Source organism: Mauremys mutica, chromosome 5, assembly GCF_020497125.1.
Source record: "Mauremys mutica isolate MM-2020 ecotype Southern chromosome 5, ASM2049712v1, whole genome shotgun sequence".
NCBI lineage: Eukaryota > Metazoa > Chordata > Testudines > Geoemydidae > Mauremys > Mauremys mutica.
In genome coordinates, this window is record NC_059076.1 from 123,922,096 (window position 1) to 123,939,183 (window position 17,088).

Genomic DNA, 17,088 nt, shown 5'->3' on the forward strand with positions numbered 1-17,088 from the left:
TTCCTTCGGACACTGGAAAATCAGTGTCACTATGAAATCACTCTGCCATAATGTCCTGTACTCATATAGCACAATTTACCCAAAGCTTTCAAAGATCTTTAAAATTTTAAGCATCACAAAAAATGTTAATTACTACATTAAATGGGGAACTGATATTCAGAAAAGTTGCAAGTGCAGTTATGGTCAAAACACTGTTTAAATATGGTAGCTTTCTCATAAAATATACTCCTTGTATGGTTTCTGAGTCAAGTCTGCTGACTAAACTAACAAAAAGTAAGTTGTCACTGCTTTTTGTTCCTGTTAGCCCTGTCATAACAATTTTGGTATTACAAAGTATGATAGGATCTATTCTGGTGTATGCATCATCAACAGAATTATCTATTGAGTCCCAAATGTAGAAAATATTATTGGGAATGATGAATGAACCAGAAAGACTTTGAAGATGAATGACTTTTCCAACCCAGGTGATATTTCAGCACACGCAGTGAGGAAACATGTCTTTTGACTTATAAACTGAACAAGTGTGATTTTGCATGTGACAAAAAAAATGCAACCCTACCGCAGAAACACCATGGCCACACTTTCCTGAGAGTAACATCACACTTGATGTGACTTGTGCAAAGTCACACAGCTGGTGAGTGGCAGACCAGGAACAGAACTCGGGTGTTCTGCTCATCTATCAAATGGACAAGACCTCCTCTCACGTTATAATGGTGTACAAAATGGTGCAGCAAGAGCGATAATTTATTTTACATTTTGGTTACTATTTTTAATGCCAATTTAAGTATGAACAAAGTAAACTCACCTGCAGACACTTGGTGGCGCACTTACAGAGCTGTTTGTGGTTGAAGTAGGGGGTGCAACTGTGGAGGGACAAAGACCTGAATGTGGATCCACAAATCCAGGGGCCGTTGCAGCAGTTTTGGGGAAAGATGGAGCAGCAAGATTTGGGATATGGGGTGTAGTGGCTGGAGACAGTGCAGCAGGAGAGAGTGAAGGAAGGGATGCTAAACTAGTAGGGCTATTTCGTGGTGCAACTGGTGCAGAATGTCTATGGTCCTCTTTATTGATATTGTGGAACACTTCTCCTAAATTTGGGAGGAAAAATAAATATATAAATAAAAAGTTACTTCATTTTCTGAAGGAAGTTAACAGAAATCTCCACAAGCTCTAACCAGTCATTCCAGCTGTGGTACCAGCCATTCTTGACATCTAGCTCTTTAAAAATCAGGTAAGTGATCTTTTTAGTCACAAACTAAGTAATTAAGATATTCAAGCATATTTAAAGAATATATCTTTAAAATGTATTTTCCCTTTTTACACATGAACATTTTGGTCAAACCAATCTTAATCTCAGGACTCATGATTAAATCCTTTTGGGTTAAGAGATTACAGAAAAAAATATAGGTCAAGATTAATAGGTGAGTTTTGATTAAAAGAAGCTGTTTAAACCATTTAAATACATAATATGAATAATGATACTTTAAAACCTTTGTGGCTCATTAATTTAGCAACTGACTTCAAGTAACTTCACATGCATTATAGTTCTTACCTATTGATGAAGGTCTCTTAGATGATACTTTAAACTGGTTGCTGCTTGACTGCACTGTAGTAGCTGTGCAGGAGACAGAAGAAGTGGCAGAAGAGGTTGCCATGACAACTTTATTAGCTTCCATAAAGGCATCCTGGAAATTGTACAGACATTTCTTCTTTGCAGCATTTTTTTTCTCTTTGCTATCTGTAACTGCTGTTGCTTCATTGCTAGATGTAGTAGGAAGTGCTTCAGGTCTTATTTCTGAGAGTGCTGGTGCTAATAGATCATTCCCTTCAAGTGAAACATACAGAAATTAAGACGTCTAGAATTACCAGAATTGTGTTTATGGCACTTGCCCAGATTTAAGCATGTTATAATTTTCTGAACTCTGATGTGTACTTCTATATCTAGCCATGTATGTTATTACTGGCCTGGTAGGACTACTGAAGTAAATATGTTCTCGCTGAATGTTAGTCTATGTAAGTGTAACTAAATTTAAATTCTCAGGCTGATTGGTCATATAAACTAAAATTTTAAATGTGTTCTTAAATATCAGTAGTGGTAATAAGCAGCATACTGCATTACTGTACATATCTGTTCAACCTTTTAATTTTTTTAAGTGAATTTACACTTGTGAAATGTGTAAGATTGACAGCTCTGGAGTCTCATGCCCAGTTTAGCCATATAACACAAAAGGCACTGACAGCACACCACCTCAATCAGAGTGAGAAGAAAATGTAGCCTAAATGCTTACTTAGTTATTGGCGACTCCAAGTGCCAGTTTGTGCTGGTGTTTTTTGGGGTGTGACTTTCCATAACGGAGATTACTCACTCACTTTTTTTTTTCCACTAGTGACCTGGATGGAATATTTTGTTAGTTTTTTAATGCTACTAGTAGCTGGGTACAAATTAGAAACAGGCCAGACAAGAGACAACCAAAACAAAAGGCAAAATAAAGTCTCAGAACAAGACAGTTTTTCAGTGAGTCATGTTTTACGACAGGAAGAAGTCTTGCATAAAAATGCAATATTTGTAATGAAAACAAGAGAAGAAGGTACACGTATACATTTACTACTATTTTACTAGTATCAGAGGGGTAGCCGTGTTAGTCTGGATCTGTAAAAGCAGCAAAGAGTACTGTGGCACCTTATAGACTAACAGACGTATTGGAGCATGAGTTTTCGTGGGTGAATACCCACTTCGTCGGATGCATGTGGTTGAAAACATGAAAGTAGAAACTCTTTAATCTCATTGTAGGGGCAATTTTAGCCTCCGGTATTCTATTTTATTGGTTGAGTTTCCTCTGTTCTCTCTCACCAGAACGATATTTTAGATTTCATGAATTTTGCTGCAAAGCAGCACAGACTTTTCTGTATCCAACTGCCAATTAGAATTCCCTCAGACTTACTAGTTTAATGAAGCAAGGCATACTGAACTCACATGAAACATACATGTACACAATTCCAATTTGGACAAGCCCCTAAATAACTGACCCTATAGTGACAGCTGATCTATAAATTGTTCCTTTGTATGATAAGTGAAATAAATTCAAAGGTCTAAGGAAGTGATTCTACAACATAATGTAACATGAAAATATTCTGAAGCTTGTTTTGCATCAAAGTCATCCATTCTGGGTTCTTCTAGCTTTTCTCCCATCACAGCGACAAGAGGAAGGAATTTGTGGCAGCTGTTGTGGTGTTAGTCTAGCAGTGCTCCTATAATTTTATGAAACAAGATCAAGGTCTTGTGATAAGAAGTAAAAATCCTGAGTCTCCTATCTCTGCCTTATAAGCATCTCTCTAAACCCACATCCTTCTGTAGTTGCACAAATCTGAAGATGCAAGCATCTCTATAAATTTCTCTATATATACACCGGAGGCCAAAATTGCCCCTGCAATGAGATTAAAGAGTTTCTACTTTCATGTTTTCAGCCACTATAGCTACCATGACTCCCTGTCTATGCAAATCTTTAACTGCTCTCTCAAAAATGATAATGAAATGTACCATTGCGAGACAAAGTGTCACATTCAGTTTCATAATGCAGTTTTCATAGCTATTCAGTTTGAAATTATAACAAACCCTCACCAGGAAGTGTCTCGGGCAAAAAGGTAGCTGGATTCCAGTTCTTGTCATTCATCATTTCTGATCCCCAAAGACTTATAAATTTAGAGCTATTCCAGTCTGGAGTGCTCCCAAAACAGCTTGGATAAATATGATCTTGGAGCGACGCATTGAATACCTGATGCTTGTTTGTATGATTCTGAACCGGTGCTGGCGGTAATGCCTACAAAAATAAGAGTATTTTCTAATTAATAGTCTGTCTGCCTACACAGTTATTCCAACATCAATATTCAAGTTATTATAATAAAGTGTTATGACCCTGTAAGAAATTATGTAAACTAAAAACTAATAAAAGTTTGTCTCCGGAAGTAACAATTATGGCAGGTTTGTTTATACACCGCTACCTCAATATAATGCCACCCGATATAACATGAATTTGGATATAACACGGTAAAGCAGTGCTCCAGGGGGGCAGGACTGCGCACTCTGGTGGATCAAAGCAAGTTCAATATAACACGGTTTCACCTATAACACGGTAAGATTTTTTTGGCTCCCAAGGACAGTGTCATATCGCGGTAGAGGTGTATTTATATATGCATATGTGTAGGTTGTACCTTAACTGCATGTATATATACACACACTCACTTATATATAGCTCTTAAAGAGCAACCAGCTGACAAATATTTGAAAATTTTTCCTTTTATAAAAAGTTGTGTGCATACTGTGTTTCTGTTGGTCTTCACTTTTTATTAAAAATTATATTTGAATAAAAATTGAACCTTTAAGGACTCATTATTTTTAACCTATTATCTGTGCCTATTCAGCTGCTTCACAATACTAAAACCACATTTTAGAACCCCCTTTCTGCCTGACCTCTTGTTAAAAAGTCCAAAACCAACTAAACCCTACTCGTTGACTTATTTTTTCCTCTTACTTCTTATCCCTGAAGTTTTTCTAATATACTCACTTCACACCTCTTCTACAGATGTTACCAATAGAGTTTACTTTCATCTGAATATACACCAATTGATGTGTTCTGTGATCTTTTTGTATGATACACTAAGATTTTTGCATTCCAACTATCTGTGTTTTCATCACAGGAATACACATTTCATTCACTTTGGACCAGACATTAAAGCCTCCATCTGAATCAGACTAAGATCTGTGAGTGCAAGTTTCCTCTAATCTGGAGAGTTACACTTTAAAAGTAGCATTGCAGAGTCCCACATTTTCTGAGTCACTGACTCCATATCAAGTCTGCTCCATTTTCAACTAAAGATTTGTAGTTTTCCCAATTGCCAGCTCTGCATATACAACTTGGAAACTGAAACTGAAGCTGCGTTTTTCCCCTTCTCACATACCATTGACAGTAAAAGTGATTCATCCTGTGACGCTGGAAGACCAGGTGCCAGCTCATGACAGAGCCACAGGCCAATTCACTTGTGTATTAGTATAGATCAAAGTGATTGTTAGATGTACAAGAGTGTATTTGGTGTTTAAACATCATGAAAATTAATGGGATGTTACTTGCATTGTTTTCACTTATTTGTATCCGGTTATAATGTAGTACCCAACATTTACATTGTGTATGCCCTTGTAACTAAATAATCCATCAGTTGAGAAAGAAGTCTTGTGGAATGCTAGTGATGAATTTTAACAGAAAAGTGCTAATTTCAAAGCAAGTGGTCACTGGGTGAGATGATCGGAGGTCAAAGATTCAAAATGCATTCCTCGCTATCGGTCATCAAATGAAAAGCCCACGTGGGTAGTAACACTGCCAGCTTGTTTTCTATGAAAGCAGCTATAAGTATGGATTCATGGAAAGATCCTGCGTGTTTGGACTCTTACAGGGAAGTGTATCAGACACAAAGCAGAGCTCCCCACAGACAATCTGAGAACCCTGAAAAGACTTTGGGGAAACTGGTAATTTGGCGTACCCGTGCCCACTTATCCACTGACACTTTAAAAATCTCTTGCACCCCAATCTGGGTCTATGCCAGTTATGTGATATGTATGTCTCTCTTCATCCTTGCAACCGATACCTGTAATCCCTCATAGCTCAAGCCTGACCCTAGATGTACAGTACCTTCCCTCTTAACTTGTCTCTAATCATTTTTAAACATTAACTTTAATAAAAATTTAAAATCTGTTCTTATCACTGCCACCATTTGGAATTACAAACTGACTCACCTGTACATATATTTTTACCTACTTTAACCTCTCAATAACTCTCACTTCCTTTTCATAGCTAATAAACCTTTAGTTAGTTTACTATACAATTGGCTACCAGAGCTGTCATTGGTGTAAGATCTAGAATACCAATTGATTGGGAGTAAGTGACTGGTCTCTTGGGATTGGGAGCAACCTGAGTGTATTGTGATTTTTGGTTTAATCACAAAGTCCAGTTTGTCTAGGTGGCAAGGTAGACTGGAGGGCCTAAGGAGACTGTCTATCATCTATGGTAGGACTGGTATAATGATTCAGGAGTTCACATTTGTTATTGGCTTAGTGAAATCTAATTATAGAACATAACACCAGGTGGGTGTCTGCCCTGTTTTCTGATAGTGTGCCCTAAGATAGACGTTCACAATTGTAAGCCACTCCAGACAGCATGACACAGGCTAAGTTAACCTTTCCACGCTACTTACACAACCCCATTAGCCTGTCATTTCAGAGGTGATTATGCATGAGAGCACAAGGAACCTCCCCCTCCCCCAGCGCTGTTTGCTACCTCGCAGAGCTCAGACTGAGTTTATGGGGCTGATTAGAATACTTTATACATGAAAAATTAACTAACTGATTTTGAATAAAATTATGTGGCACTCCACACAGCAAATATTCTGCTCTGAAAAGGGATTCTAAAACACATTTTTGTTTCAGTCTTATCTGACAATCTTCACTAAGTGCAAAAAAACTGTCTAAAATTTAAATCAGAGGAACTTCTGAAAAACTAACTAGGCAATTATCTGGGCCCACTCACTATAGTGTCAGAGTGTTTGAACATCTCCAGATGAACATGGATTACAATACCCTTATCTTGCTAGTTAACCATGCTCTTTTGCTGAAGTGCTTTGCTGAATTTACTCTCTCCTAAAAGCACAAAAACATTCAACAAGTAGTCCTCTACACTTGACCTTATTCACAGTATCATCATTTTGACCCAAATCCAGGACAGCAATGTTGAAAAGGAACAACAGCTGCCTTTCTTCTACTTATTTTTGACCTCAAATATATACAAATTTAAAATTTAGCACAGCCATATTACATTAAATGTAACTATGCTGCTTTTTAAAGATTTCTTCTTGTCCCTATATCCATTCCAACTGATAAGAAACTGAAAATCTTTACCAAGATTAGCCTGATGATAGCAACTGGTAATCCAGTGATGGCCAAACTCCATCAGAACTGGGGTATTCTCAATTTTGGATTTCCCTTTTACAGAATGTATGAGTAGATACCTTTATAAATTAGGAAAAAAGTTAAGTGTAATGTGCCAATAAGGTCTTAAGTTAAGTTACTGTAATGCACACAAATTTACAATTGTTTTCCTGAAACTAGAAAGCATTTTTTTAGCCACACTTACCTTATTGTGTGTAAAGGGTGAAGCTGTATATAAGGTAGGGTGGATAAGTGGACGAGGCAGATGAGGAATAGTATGCAATGGTACATGTCCATGTATATGAGGGTAAAGGTGAAGTGCAGGATGTGCAGGTTTTTCTGGGTTCATAAACTGATGGCCAGCAGGAAGACGTCCGGCTGCGAGCGCTGAAGCAGTCAGACCTGAAGCTTCCTGTTTGCAAACATGGCATTCACAAGTATTTGGACCTTGGTCAGCCTGTAAGGAATGAAAAGTTACTCTCCTCATTTTCTCAGACAAGGAATTCAGATAGTTTTATTTCTTTTAAATGCCACAAAACAGCAAGTCTAAATATTGTTTAGTCTTGTATAATAAAGGAGAATGGATAAGGAGCAATTTACACATTTATACAGGTTTAAAACCAAAGTTCAATATTCATCAGAGTTCACAGGTCCAGAGTTGTAGCAAAGGCAACCTAGAGCTATTCAAAGCCTTTTTATGGTGGTTCCTATGGTCAGGACTAAAAAGGCATGAGGCGCGGTTTGGTTCTTGTTTGGAAGGAGTTAATGAAGGTGACTGATTTTGTTCCACAATCAAACTATTGAAAAGCTTGATCATCAGTGTGGAAATGATCCAGTCAGAATATGGCATTAAGAATGCAAGCAAGCAGATTTATAAAAGAGTATAATGGTTGTTTTCCTCAATAGTACATACAGGTTCCTTTGGATTTGTAGCAATTGTCTTAAAAAAAAATTAGCTCACACATAACTGACTTTAATTTTTTTTATTTACTCATTGAAATAGAAACCATTACATGATGAGCAGAGAGCCAAGTATGATATTTGGGAATTTTTAGTAAACAAATTAGCAATCCAATAAAATATTGAGTCACAACAGATCTACATGCAAGACATCCATATAAAGTAAGTATGAAGCACTATCCTATACTCCCTACATTTGCAAATCAGTTTTAGATACATTATTAAAATATCCATTACTTACTTCAACCAGTGGGGAAAAATCACTTTCTGTCACTTAACTAAAATGTTCTCACCATTAAAGCTCAGAACAGTGAGTTTATCCTAGATTTCTGTTATATATTCAACAGTTTAAGTTCATACTGACTAAAGTACTATTTCAACCAGGAAGCAGTCTTTTTAAGACAGCAGTAGCAAAGAGTACAACTCCTTACAAAAGGTCTCAGATTTAGGTTCCAGGAAGGCCAGCCATCACTAGATTTCTAATTGTTATATATTCAGCTGTAAAAATAATTTAAGTCTCATAATGACAGCTACACAGATAAAAAGACTCCCTATATCTGCAACTTACCTTCTAATTAAACAATTTTCACTGCAAATAGTCTCAAATAGTCAAGATTTCAAAGGTAATTTACAAACGGGCATAAGACTTCAGTGAGCTATACCTGTTGACTGGGGTAAGACGGGGGTGGACTATCCATTTTTGCCTCATCTTTCCTTAATGTTCTCTTTCCTAGAGTTATTTCGTCCTTCTGAGTCCCCGGTGGTTCACCACTGCTTTCCCCATCTGCTTCTTCATCATCTGCTTCTGAAGAACTGCTGCTAGTACTGCTCACCTGAGGAGACTGAAAATCCATAGTAAAAAAAAAAAAAAAAAAAGAAAGAGATAAACCAGTCTCCAATGATTGTTTCATTTGACAGATTACATAAATTGTGTGTCTTTAGAGTGCTATACCTCATCTTTCAATGCCATGTTTTCCCCTCCACCATTTAGTTCGTTATGGATTCCATTCATGTTGGCTACGACCTCTGCATCATCATAGTTATTCAATGGGTAGATATCAGCAAATTTTGCTGATAATGGTGCAACATCTTCATCATCACTACCACTGGGGAAAGAGAGGCTTACATAAATGATGATGATCAGTAACCTAAGCCACTGTGAAAGCAGTTACAAAACATTGGAATGAAATAAAATATAGATACATAATTTGTATTTCAATTTAAATTGATCTGCTTCAAAATAGTTAAAGACAGCTGTTTTTTAAAATCACAAGACTTACTACCTACCATCTAGCCTGTTTAAGGTAATAGCTAAACTCCTCAGCAGAAAGCCTGGGCTAAAAAGATTTTCTAGTATTTTTATATGTAATTTTTCCCTAATACTATGCCATCAAGAAATCCAATAACTCCAACATGCCAAAACATAATGAAGGGTAAATCCAGCCTTTCCTTGGATGAGACAAAAGCCTTATTTCAAATGAGTTTCTTGGTAGAAAATGTGTAATGTGTAAAAATTACAAATATTTCAAGCACTGACAACGTTAAGCCAGAATTCCCTACACGAATTACTAAGTATAACAATCTCATTTTTTGATTAATGATCATTTAAAATTTTCTCCTAACAGCACATTCTTGGATACCACTATGTTAAAAAAAGCATTCATCCTTCAGGCCTTCTCATAGTGCCTATTCATACAATTCCTGAATAGAGGACTAGAAATTTTTCCTGACACCACTAGACAAAAAGTATGCAAGCTTAGTTACCTACCTCACGAGGGTGTTGCAAAGTTTAATTCGGTAATTTCTGTACAGTACTCAAACATATAAAAGAGCTCTTTAAGTGTATTATTATGTCCTTTTGCATTCCAGTAAGACTTTTTGCTGAGACTTAATTACAATACAGTGACGTATGGCTAATGGTACATGTGCCACAGAGATAGAAATACCTAAGAGATTATCTAGGCCCTAATTTGAGAAACAGAATGATCCTCCCCTGAAGGAAGAGTGAACTTGCGTCTGTCTGTAGATAACACTGCCTTTAGTAAGTGCTGTTTAAATTAGCATCTCATGAGACAGTTAATATTATTGATCTTCATTCCTGGAGAACTGAAGTTAGCTTAAGAACTTCTGAGATAATATAGCAAAATATTGGCAAAAGCAATTGGCAAAATCTATAATATTACAAAAGCCCTCCATCATCTTTGAAAATTTTACAAAGGTGAAGAACTAGAGGGCATAGATAATTTAAATACAGGATAAGAAAACCAAATGAAATTTTTCATAACACCACAATGCAACATTGTAAAACTACCCAAACAGCTATCTTGGTCTATTTAGGCATTAGCTAGCATCAACACAACAAACAGACACAGATATAGACACTAGTTTTAAGTAGACAGGAAAACTGAAATACTTGCACAATGCTAGTTGTTTTGGACACATGCTGATTTAATGTGTGTCAAAATAAACAAAAAGGCTGAATGGAATTCTGGCACTTTAACTGCTTCAAACAGAAAAATAATTACAGTGATCAGAAACATTGAGTATAATGCAATTGTGCCACTGCATAATTTGCCACATAAATGCCCTTTTATGTTCCAGAATCTATGCTTTCATTAGAAAGTAGTAAGTCTTTAGCCATAATAAATGCAAAGATAAATTTTGAAATGAGACCCAGGTATAAATCAGTTAAGTGATATTAGCCTGAAACAATAATTGACAAATCTGTGCTATCTCCATTCATTTCAATAAAATGTTAATATTGAATCTTAATGACAACTCCCTAAAATACCTCTGTTAGCTATTTCACTACTGATCACTACAGCAGAATCAACTTAATGTTCTTCATGGTTGCTGATGTGTCACGTACTGTAACAGGGTGTTGTAGTTAGTTAGTTGCCATCAAGGCTTGATGGATGGGAATAAAAAATTCAATCTACTCCCCCAATTTAAAAATCATTTACCCCCTTTCTGGTTTGGGGAAGGGTCAGGCAGCAATAGCAAATGCCTCAGTTCCTAAATTCACTATGATTTTTAGAGGAGATGAGAACTTTTTTCATTGCACAAGAATCTTCACTCTAAGTCTTAAATTAATGTCAACTCAACAGTCTTGATAGAAGAGTTCAGAAGTCAGTTACTTGTAATCAGGTGACTAACCTTTCAAAAAAATCATCTGTTCTCACACTAAAAAAAATAAATCATTAAGCAGTTCTTACATTCACGTTTATCGTTGCTCTTTGTAAGGCAAACCACAAAAATACCAGTTATGATTGTCTGAGGAGTGTCTGGTTAGTACATGACGGATAAGGTTGTATTAGGCATGTGGTGCATGTGTAACAATATTTTATTCACAGAGGATTAAAACCAATTTTTAAAGAAAATAAATAAAAATCTGATTTTTAAAAAACTAAATTAAAAATAAAACCTATTTAAAGTTAAATTTGAATTCATGACAACCAGGGCCAGGCTCCAGGGTTTTTGCCGCCCCAAGCAGCAAAAAGAAAAAGCCGCGATCGCAATCTGCAGCTCTACTGCCGCCGCTTCAGTCTTCGGTGGCAATTCGGCAGCTGGTCCTTTGCTCCGAGAGGGAGTGAGGGACCCACCACCAAATTGCCGCCGAAGACCCAGACATGCCACCCCTCTCCATTGGCCGCTCCAAGCACTGCTTGTGCAGCTAGTGCCTGGAGCCAGCCCTGATGACAACTTATGTTAAGGCCTTATTCTAATCTATTAAAATGATTTAGATTAAGCATAAAATTTTTTAAAAAACCCCCAAAACACTATGCAGTACATGTTTCCTGCTGAAGTTTTAAAGGAAGTTAAATCCCTGAACTGGTGAAGCACCTGGAACCAGACATAGTTGAAATGCTAAGCCACATTTTGATAGCACTAGCTTCTTCTGCAGGTGCAGAGAGAATATTTTCTTCATTTCAGTTTATTTAACTAGTTCAGTTCAATGACTAGTTCAAAGTTAATAAGTCAAAAGAATTGAAAAAGCAGGAAAGCTTGTTTTCCTCTTCCAACCTATGAATAAAATGTAGGCGAAGAAAGATGAGGTCTGCTACTGCTAAAATCTTGAAGGACATGGTGACCAGAAACAATCGGTTTAATTCACTAACTACAAATAATACTCCCTTTCTTTAATAAATCAGTTAGTTTTAAAACTCAAAACCTGTTTTGATAAGTATTCTTATATATCACACAGACTTAAGGTAGATTTAATTAATTAAAAACCAACCTTAAAATGCTGATTTTGTACATTTTTAATTGCATCTGAATTCCCATCTAACCTTGGCACAAATCACAAGTAAAAATTTAATCTTGTAAATAATACATTATTCACCATTTTTAACATAACATATAGAACATAAAAATGGCCATATTGGGTCAGACCAAAGGTCCATCTAGCCCAGTATCATGTCTTCCTACAGGTGGTCAATGCCAGGTGACCCAGAGGGAATGAACAGAACAGGTAATCAACAAGTGATCCATCCCCTGTCGCCCATTCCCAGCTTCTGGCAAACACCATCCCTGCCCATCCTGGCTAATAGCCATTGAGGGACCTATCTTCCATGAATTTATCTAGTTCTTTTTTGAACCCTGTTATAGTCTTGGCCTTCACAACATTCTCTGGCAAGGAGTTCCACAAGTTGACTGTGCGGCGTGTGAAAAAATACTTCCTTTTGTCATGATTTTATAGACCTCAATCATATTCCCCCTTAGTTGTCTCTTTTCCAAGATGAAAAGTCCTAGTCTCATTAATCTCACCATTGCCGTTCCATACCCCTAATAATTTTTGTTGCCCTTTCCTGAACCTTTTCCAAAACCAATATATCTTTTTTGAAATGGGGTGACCACATCTGCACACAGTATTCAAGATGTGGGTGTACCATGGATTTATATAGAAGCAATATGATATTTTCAGTCTTATTATCTATCCCTTTCCTAATGATTCCCAACATTCTGTTCGCTTTTTTGACTGCCGCTCCACACTGAGTGGATGTTTTCAAAGAACTATTCACAATGACTCCAAGATCTCTTTGAGTGGTCACAGCTAACTTAGACCCCATCATTTTATATGTATAGTTTGGACTATGCTTTCCAATGTGCATTACTTTGCATTTATCAACATGAAATTTCATCTGTCATTTTGTTGCCCAGTCACCCAGTTTTGAGAGATCCTTTTGTAGCTCTCTGCAGTTTGCCTGGGACTTAACTATCTTGAGTAGTTTTGTATCATCTGCAAATTTTGCCACCTCACTGTTTACCCCTTTTTCCAGATAATTTATGAATAAGTTGAATAGGACTGGACCCAGTACAGACCCCTGGGGGACTCCACTATTTACCTCTCTCCATTCTGAAAACTGATCATTTATTCCTACCCTTTGTTACCTGTCTTTTAACCAGTTACCAATCCATGAGAAAATCTTCCCTCTTATCCCATGACTGCTTACTTTGCTTCAGAGCCTTTGGTGAAGGACCTTGTCAAAGGCTTTCTGAAAATCTAAATACACTATATCCACTGGATCCCCAACTCAAAGAATTCTAGTAGATTGGTGAGATATGATTTCCCTTTACAAAAATCATGTTGACAATCCCCCAACAAATTATGTTCATCTATGTGTCTGACAATTTTGTTCTTTACTATAGTTTCAACCAGTTTACCCGGTACTGAAGTCAGGCTTACCGGCCTGTAATTGCTGGGGTCACCTCTGGAGCCCTTTTTAAAAATTGGCGTCACATTAGCTATCCTCCAGTCATTTGGTACAGAAGTGATTTACATGACAGGTTACAGACTACAGTTAGTAGTCCTGCAATTTCACATTTGAGTTCCATCTGGTCCTGGTGACTTATTACGGTTTAGTTTATCAATTTGTTCCAAAACCTCCTCTAGTGACATCTCAATCTGGGACAGTTCCTCAGATTTGTCACCTAAAAAGACCAGCTCAGGTTTGGTAATCTCCCTCATATCCTCATATATAAGTAAGAATCTCAATTAACGTAATGTGTATAGACATAGCATATCCTCTTGGTATGCATAAGCAGCAACAAATATAGCATAAAAGCAAACCAACATGTTTTAATGGATACCAACCACTCAATCAAATTTTCTTTGGAAAAATACCTAAAAAGTACAAATGCAAAACAAATTCAAAACAATGATTTAAATCAAGATTTCCTGCTTGCTGATTTAAATAATGATTAAAACCAGTGATTTGAATCAATCCACCCTGATTTCACTTAGGGTAGATGTCTAAAGCAAGATATCAAATGATGTAACAAAATGTGTGGAATGGACAAGTCCTCTAGCTAGCAGGTCACCATCCAGAAAGTTTACCCTTGCCACTGCCTGTGGCTAAATGTGTAAGCAGGGTTCTGTCGTAGATGTCTCCCTGAACTCCAGAATATACAGCTGTTTGGAGGCATAAAATTAAGACATATGTTCAAGAATTACTACTTCATTGTAATGAATTCAGTCAGTTGATACCTCTCAGAGTAAGTTCCCAATGTGGCTAAGCACTACTGCAAATATAAGAGTTAAATCTTTAAACAAGGATAGTAGTTTAAAGTCAAACTATCAACCTTCTGTAACTTGTCTTCCATAGTTCTCTCAATTTCCTTATGATTCCAAATTTTACAATAAAAACAGCAACTCACAAAGTTGGTGCAGAGCCATTATCTGTAAGGATGAGTCTTGGGTGCTGCTGAATTGTGATAGGAGAGCTGGAACCTGATTCAGAGCTTGCTGAAGACATACTAGGTGGGCGGATCTCAGACAGATAATCCGGAGCAGAATCAATTTGTAGTGGTAACTGGTTAATATGGATGTCATCTGTTATTGGTGAATCCATGATGCCACATGTTAAAATGTGTGAAAGGCTGCAGTCATCACAAGTACATCTGCTCAAGAATTAAGATAGTAATAAAATTTATCAGTGTCACAGATTTTTAAAGGTATTGTTTAAAGGTATTGAAGTTGCATTCCATTTTATTAAATTCACTGTGCCAGTTACAATATTTGATATCCTCTTTTCTCTAACTCAAGAGATTAATGTTTTATTATGAACTCATATTCAAAACATCAGCTCACCTTCTTCTATAATTACAGTTGGGACAGTCAGGCATGCTCAAACGTGATGACAACATATGCCTCATTGTGTCTGTAAAGTTGTTCTCACCAGCTAGTGCTTTCTTGTTATTTAACTAAAATAAATTGTAAGGCAGTGTTTTAGTATTGCAAATAAACGTTCGCTAAAATTGTAACCAGTTTATAGCACAACTAATGGCAAAAAATATCCTTTCCTTTTATAATGCCCAACTTAAAAAGACAATTATAATGCAAGTAATAACTTGATAAAAGTATCCTTTTGATCATCTATCACAATACCCAAAGTCAAAAACATTTATACCTAAAAAAGTTTAAAGTTAGAAGCAGTAAACACCTGGCATTCAAAAATACGTTAGCTCAAGAAAATGTATTTCCGTATTAAAGAAATCGCATGGCGAAGTCAATCTCTCTGACCCAGTTATAACTGGAGTTTTGTATATTATTTTTATTAGATCACGACACAGAGTTCTTTCACTTCAGCAGTTACATTCCTTTTATGGATATACACAAAGGGACGAACATGTAATAACAAACTCAATTACCCTTAAAGTTTAGAAAAAACGTGGGGGCCCAATTCTGTAGCTGATCTGTGCTTAACTCCCATTTATCCAAGTGAGCTCTAGGCATAGGGTTGAAGAATTAGAGCACATATGGTTAGTGCAATATACAGATTACTCTTTCAGTTGCAAGTGTCTGTCTCTCATAGTATACAGAAAATATTCAAATTACCTAATATAAATTGCTAAAACACCATAATCCTACCTGCTCTTCAATAAAACGCCTCTGTTTAAAAAATTCCCAGTCTTCTTTTAGCATGCGCTGTTTTGTTTTCATTGCCATCTAAAACAGGATAGAAGGAGATGCATTGGTTTAAACATGAAAATACTACACTGTATTTGTTAGGTTCCCATCAAATTTTATTTTATTCATCCTGTCCATGTTTATTTCAGAAAACTCACAAGAATCTTGTGCAATTAAAAAGAAAGTTAAGTAAGTTATTAAAGTTATATTAAAGATAAAGTCTATCTTATCCAAGTGCTCTTCTGATTTCATTAGTAAAGCCACTGTATTTTAAACTCTACGCAAATATAAAATCATTTTGGCAATCTTCCCCCCTTGCACCCTCCACACTCCAGTTAACTCTTTACACGGACATTAAGTTGCATTTTATACTATACACAAAATTCTGATAACATTTAAAGTGTTCTGCATCAGATACCCAATATCTCATCTCCTGATCCATGTGTGAAGCTCTAGCAATACAGGACTTCTGGCAAGTCCAGATATACGCTCAAGGTCAATAGCAAATCTTGTGGTGTTCAAGACCTAGAGCTCATCATTCAATCATAGAAGAATATTTGCTACTGAAGTTGGACTTTTCTTTTTTGTAAGTTTATATAAAAAGAAAAGATCAAGTTTAAAATTATAGCCATTCACATGTAATGATCTATACTGTCAGTGTTTAAGGTTGAGCTTAAAAGTTAAACCATAGGCAAGGAGTACATAACTCAGAAAGATGCTTTTTATTAATTATAGAGCACCTTGGGGCACATTACTGGAAAAGCACTATTAAAATCAGATTACATTTTGTCTTTGAAGAGTACACTTTTTAGAGTTAACAAACAATGCTACAAACATAAAACAAACAAAGAAAAATCCGTAAATGTTTGAGACACAAGGTGGGTGAGAATATCTTTTAACGGACCACCTTATGTTGGTGAGAGAGCGCCCAGACCTGAAGAAGAGCTTTCTGTAAATTTGAAAGCTTGTCTCTCCGCAACAGAAGTTATCTTTTATTTGACTAATACCTCACCCACCTTGTCTCTAGTATCCTGGGACCAACATGCATACAATACTACATACAGTAATTTTTATTTTTTTTTAAAACAGTGAAGAACAAAAAACAGTTTCTCCATCTGTTTCCCAAATCAATTTGAAAGAACTGGTTCAGTAGGTAAGGGAAAGCACCTATCCAGGTTTCTTTCAACACTTATCACTTAGCATACAAGTACTAGAAATTCAAAACCTTTCAGAGGTTACATATTCA

The 17,088-nt window shown here is 36.4% G+C and overlaps 1 protein-coding gene across 1 annotated transcript in view; it reads right to left on the reverse strand.

The window, feature by feature from the left end:
• FAM193A (family with sequence similarity 193 member A) overlaps positions 1 to 17,088 on the reverse strand; it is a 101,133-nt gene that overhangs the window by 16,439 nt on the left and 67,606 nt on the right. The window contains exons 9-17 of the mRNA XM_045019531.1: positions 15,804 to 15,881; positions 15,024 to 15,136; positions 14,591 to 14,833; positions 8,886 to 9,039; positions 8,596 to 8,775; positions 7,179 to 7,430; positions 3,620 to 3,818; positions 1,553 to 1,825; positions 806 to 1,088 (exon numbers count right to left, since the gene is read on the reverse strand). Of these exons, the coding sequence (XP_044875466.1) occupies positions 806 to 1,088; positions 1,553 to 1,825; positions 3,620 to 3,818; positions 7,179 to 7,430; positions 8,596 to 8,775; positions 8,886 to 9,039; positions 14,591 to 14,833; positions 15,024 to 15,136; positions 15,804 to 15,881 (1,775 nt within the window). The remainder of the gene's footprint in view (positions 1 to 805; positions 1,089 to 1,552; positions 1,826 to 3,619; positions 3,819 to 7,178; positions 7,431 to 8,595; positions 8,776 to 8,885; positions 9,040 to 14,590; positions 14,834 to 15,023; positions 15,137 to 15,803; positions 15,882 to 17,088) is intronic.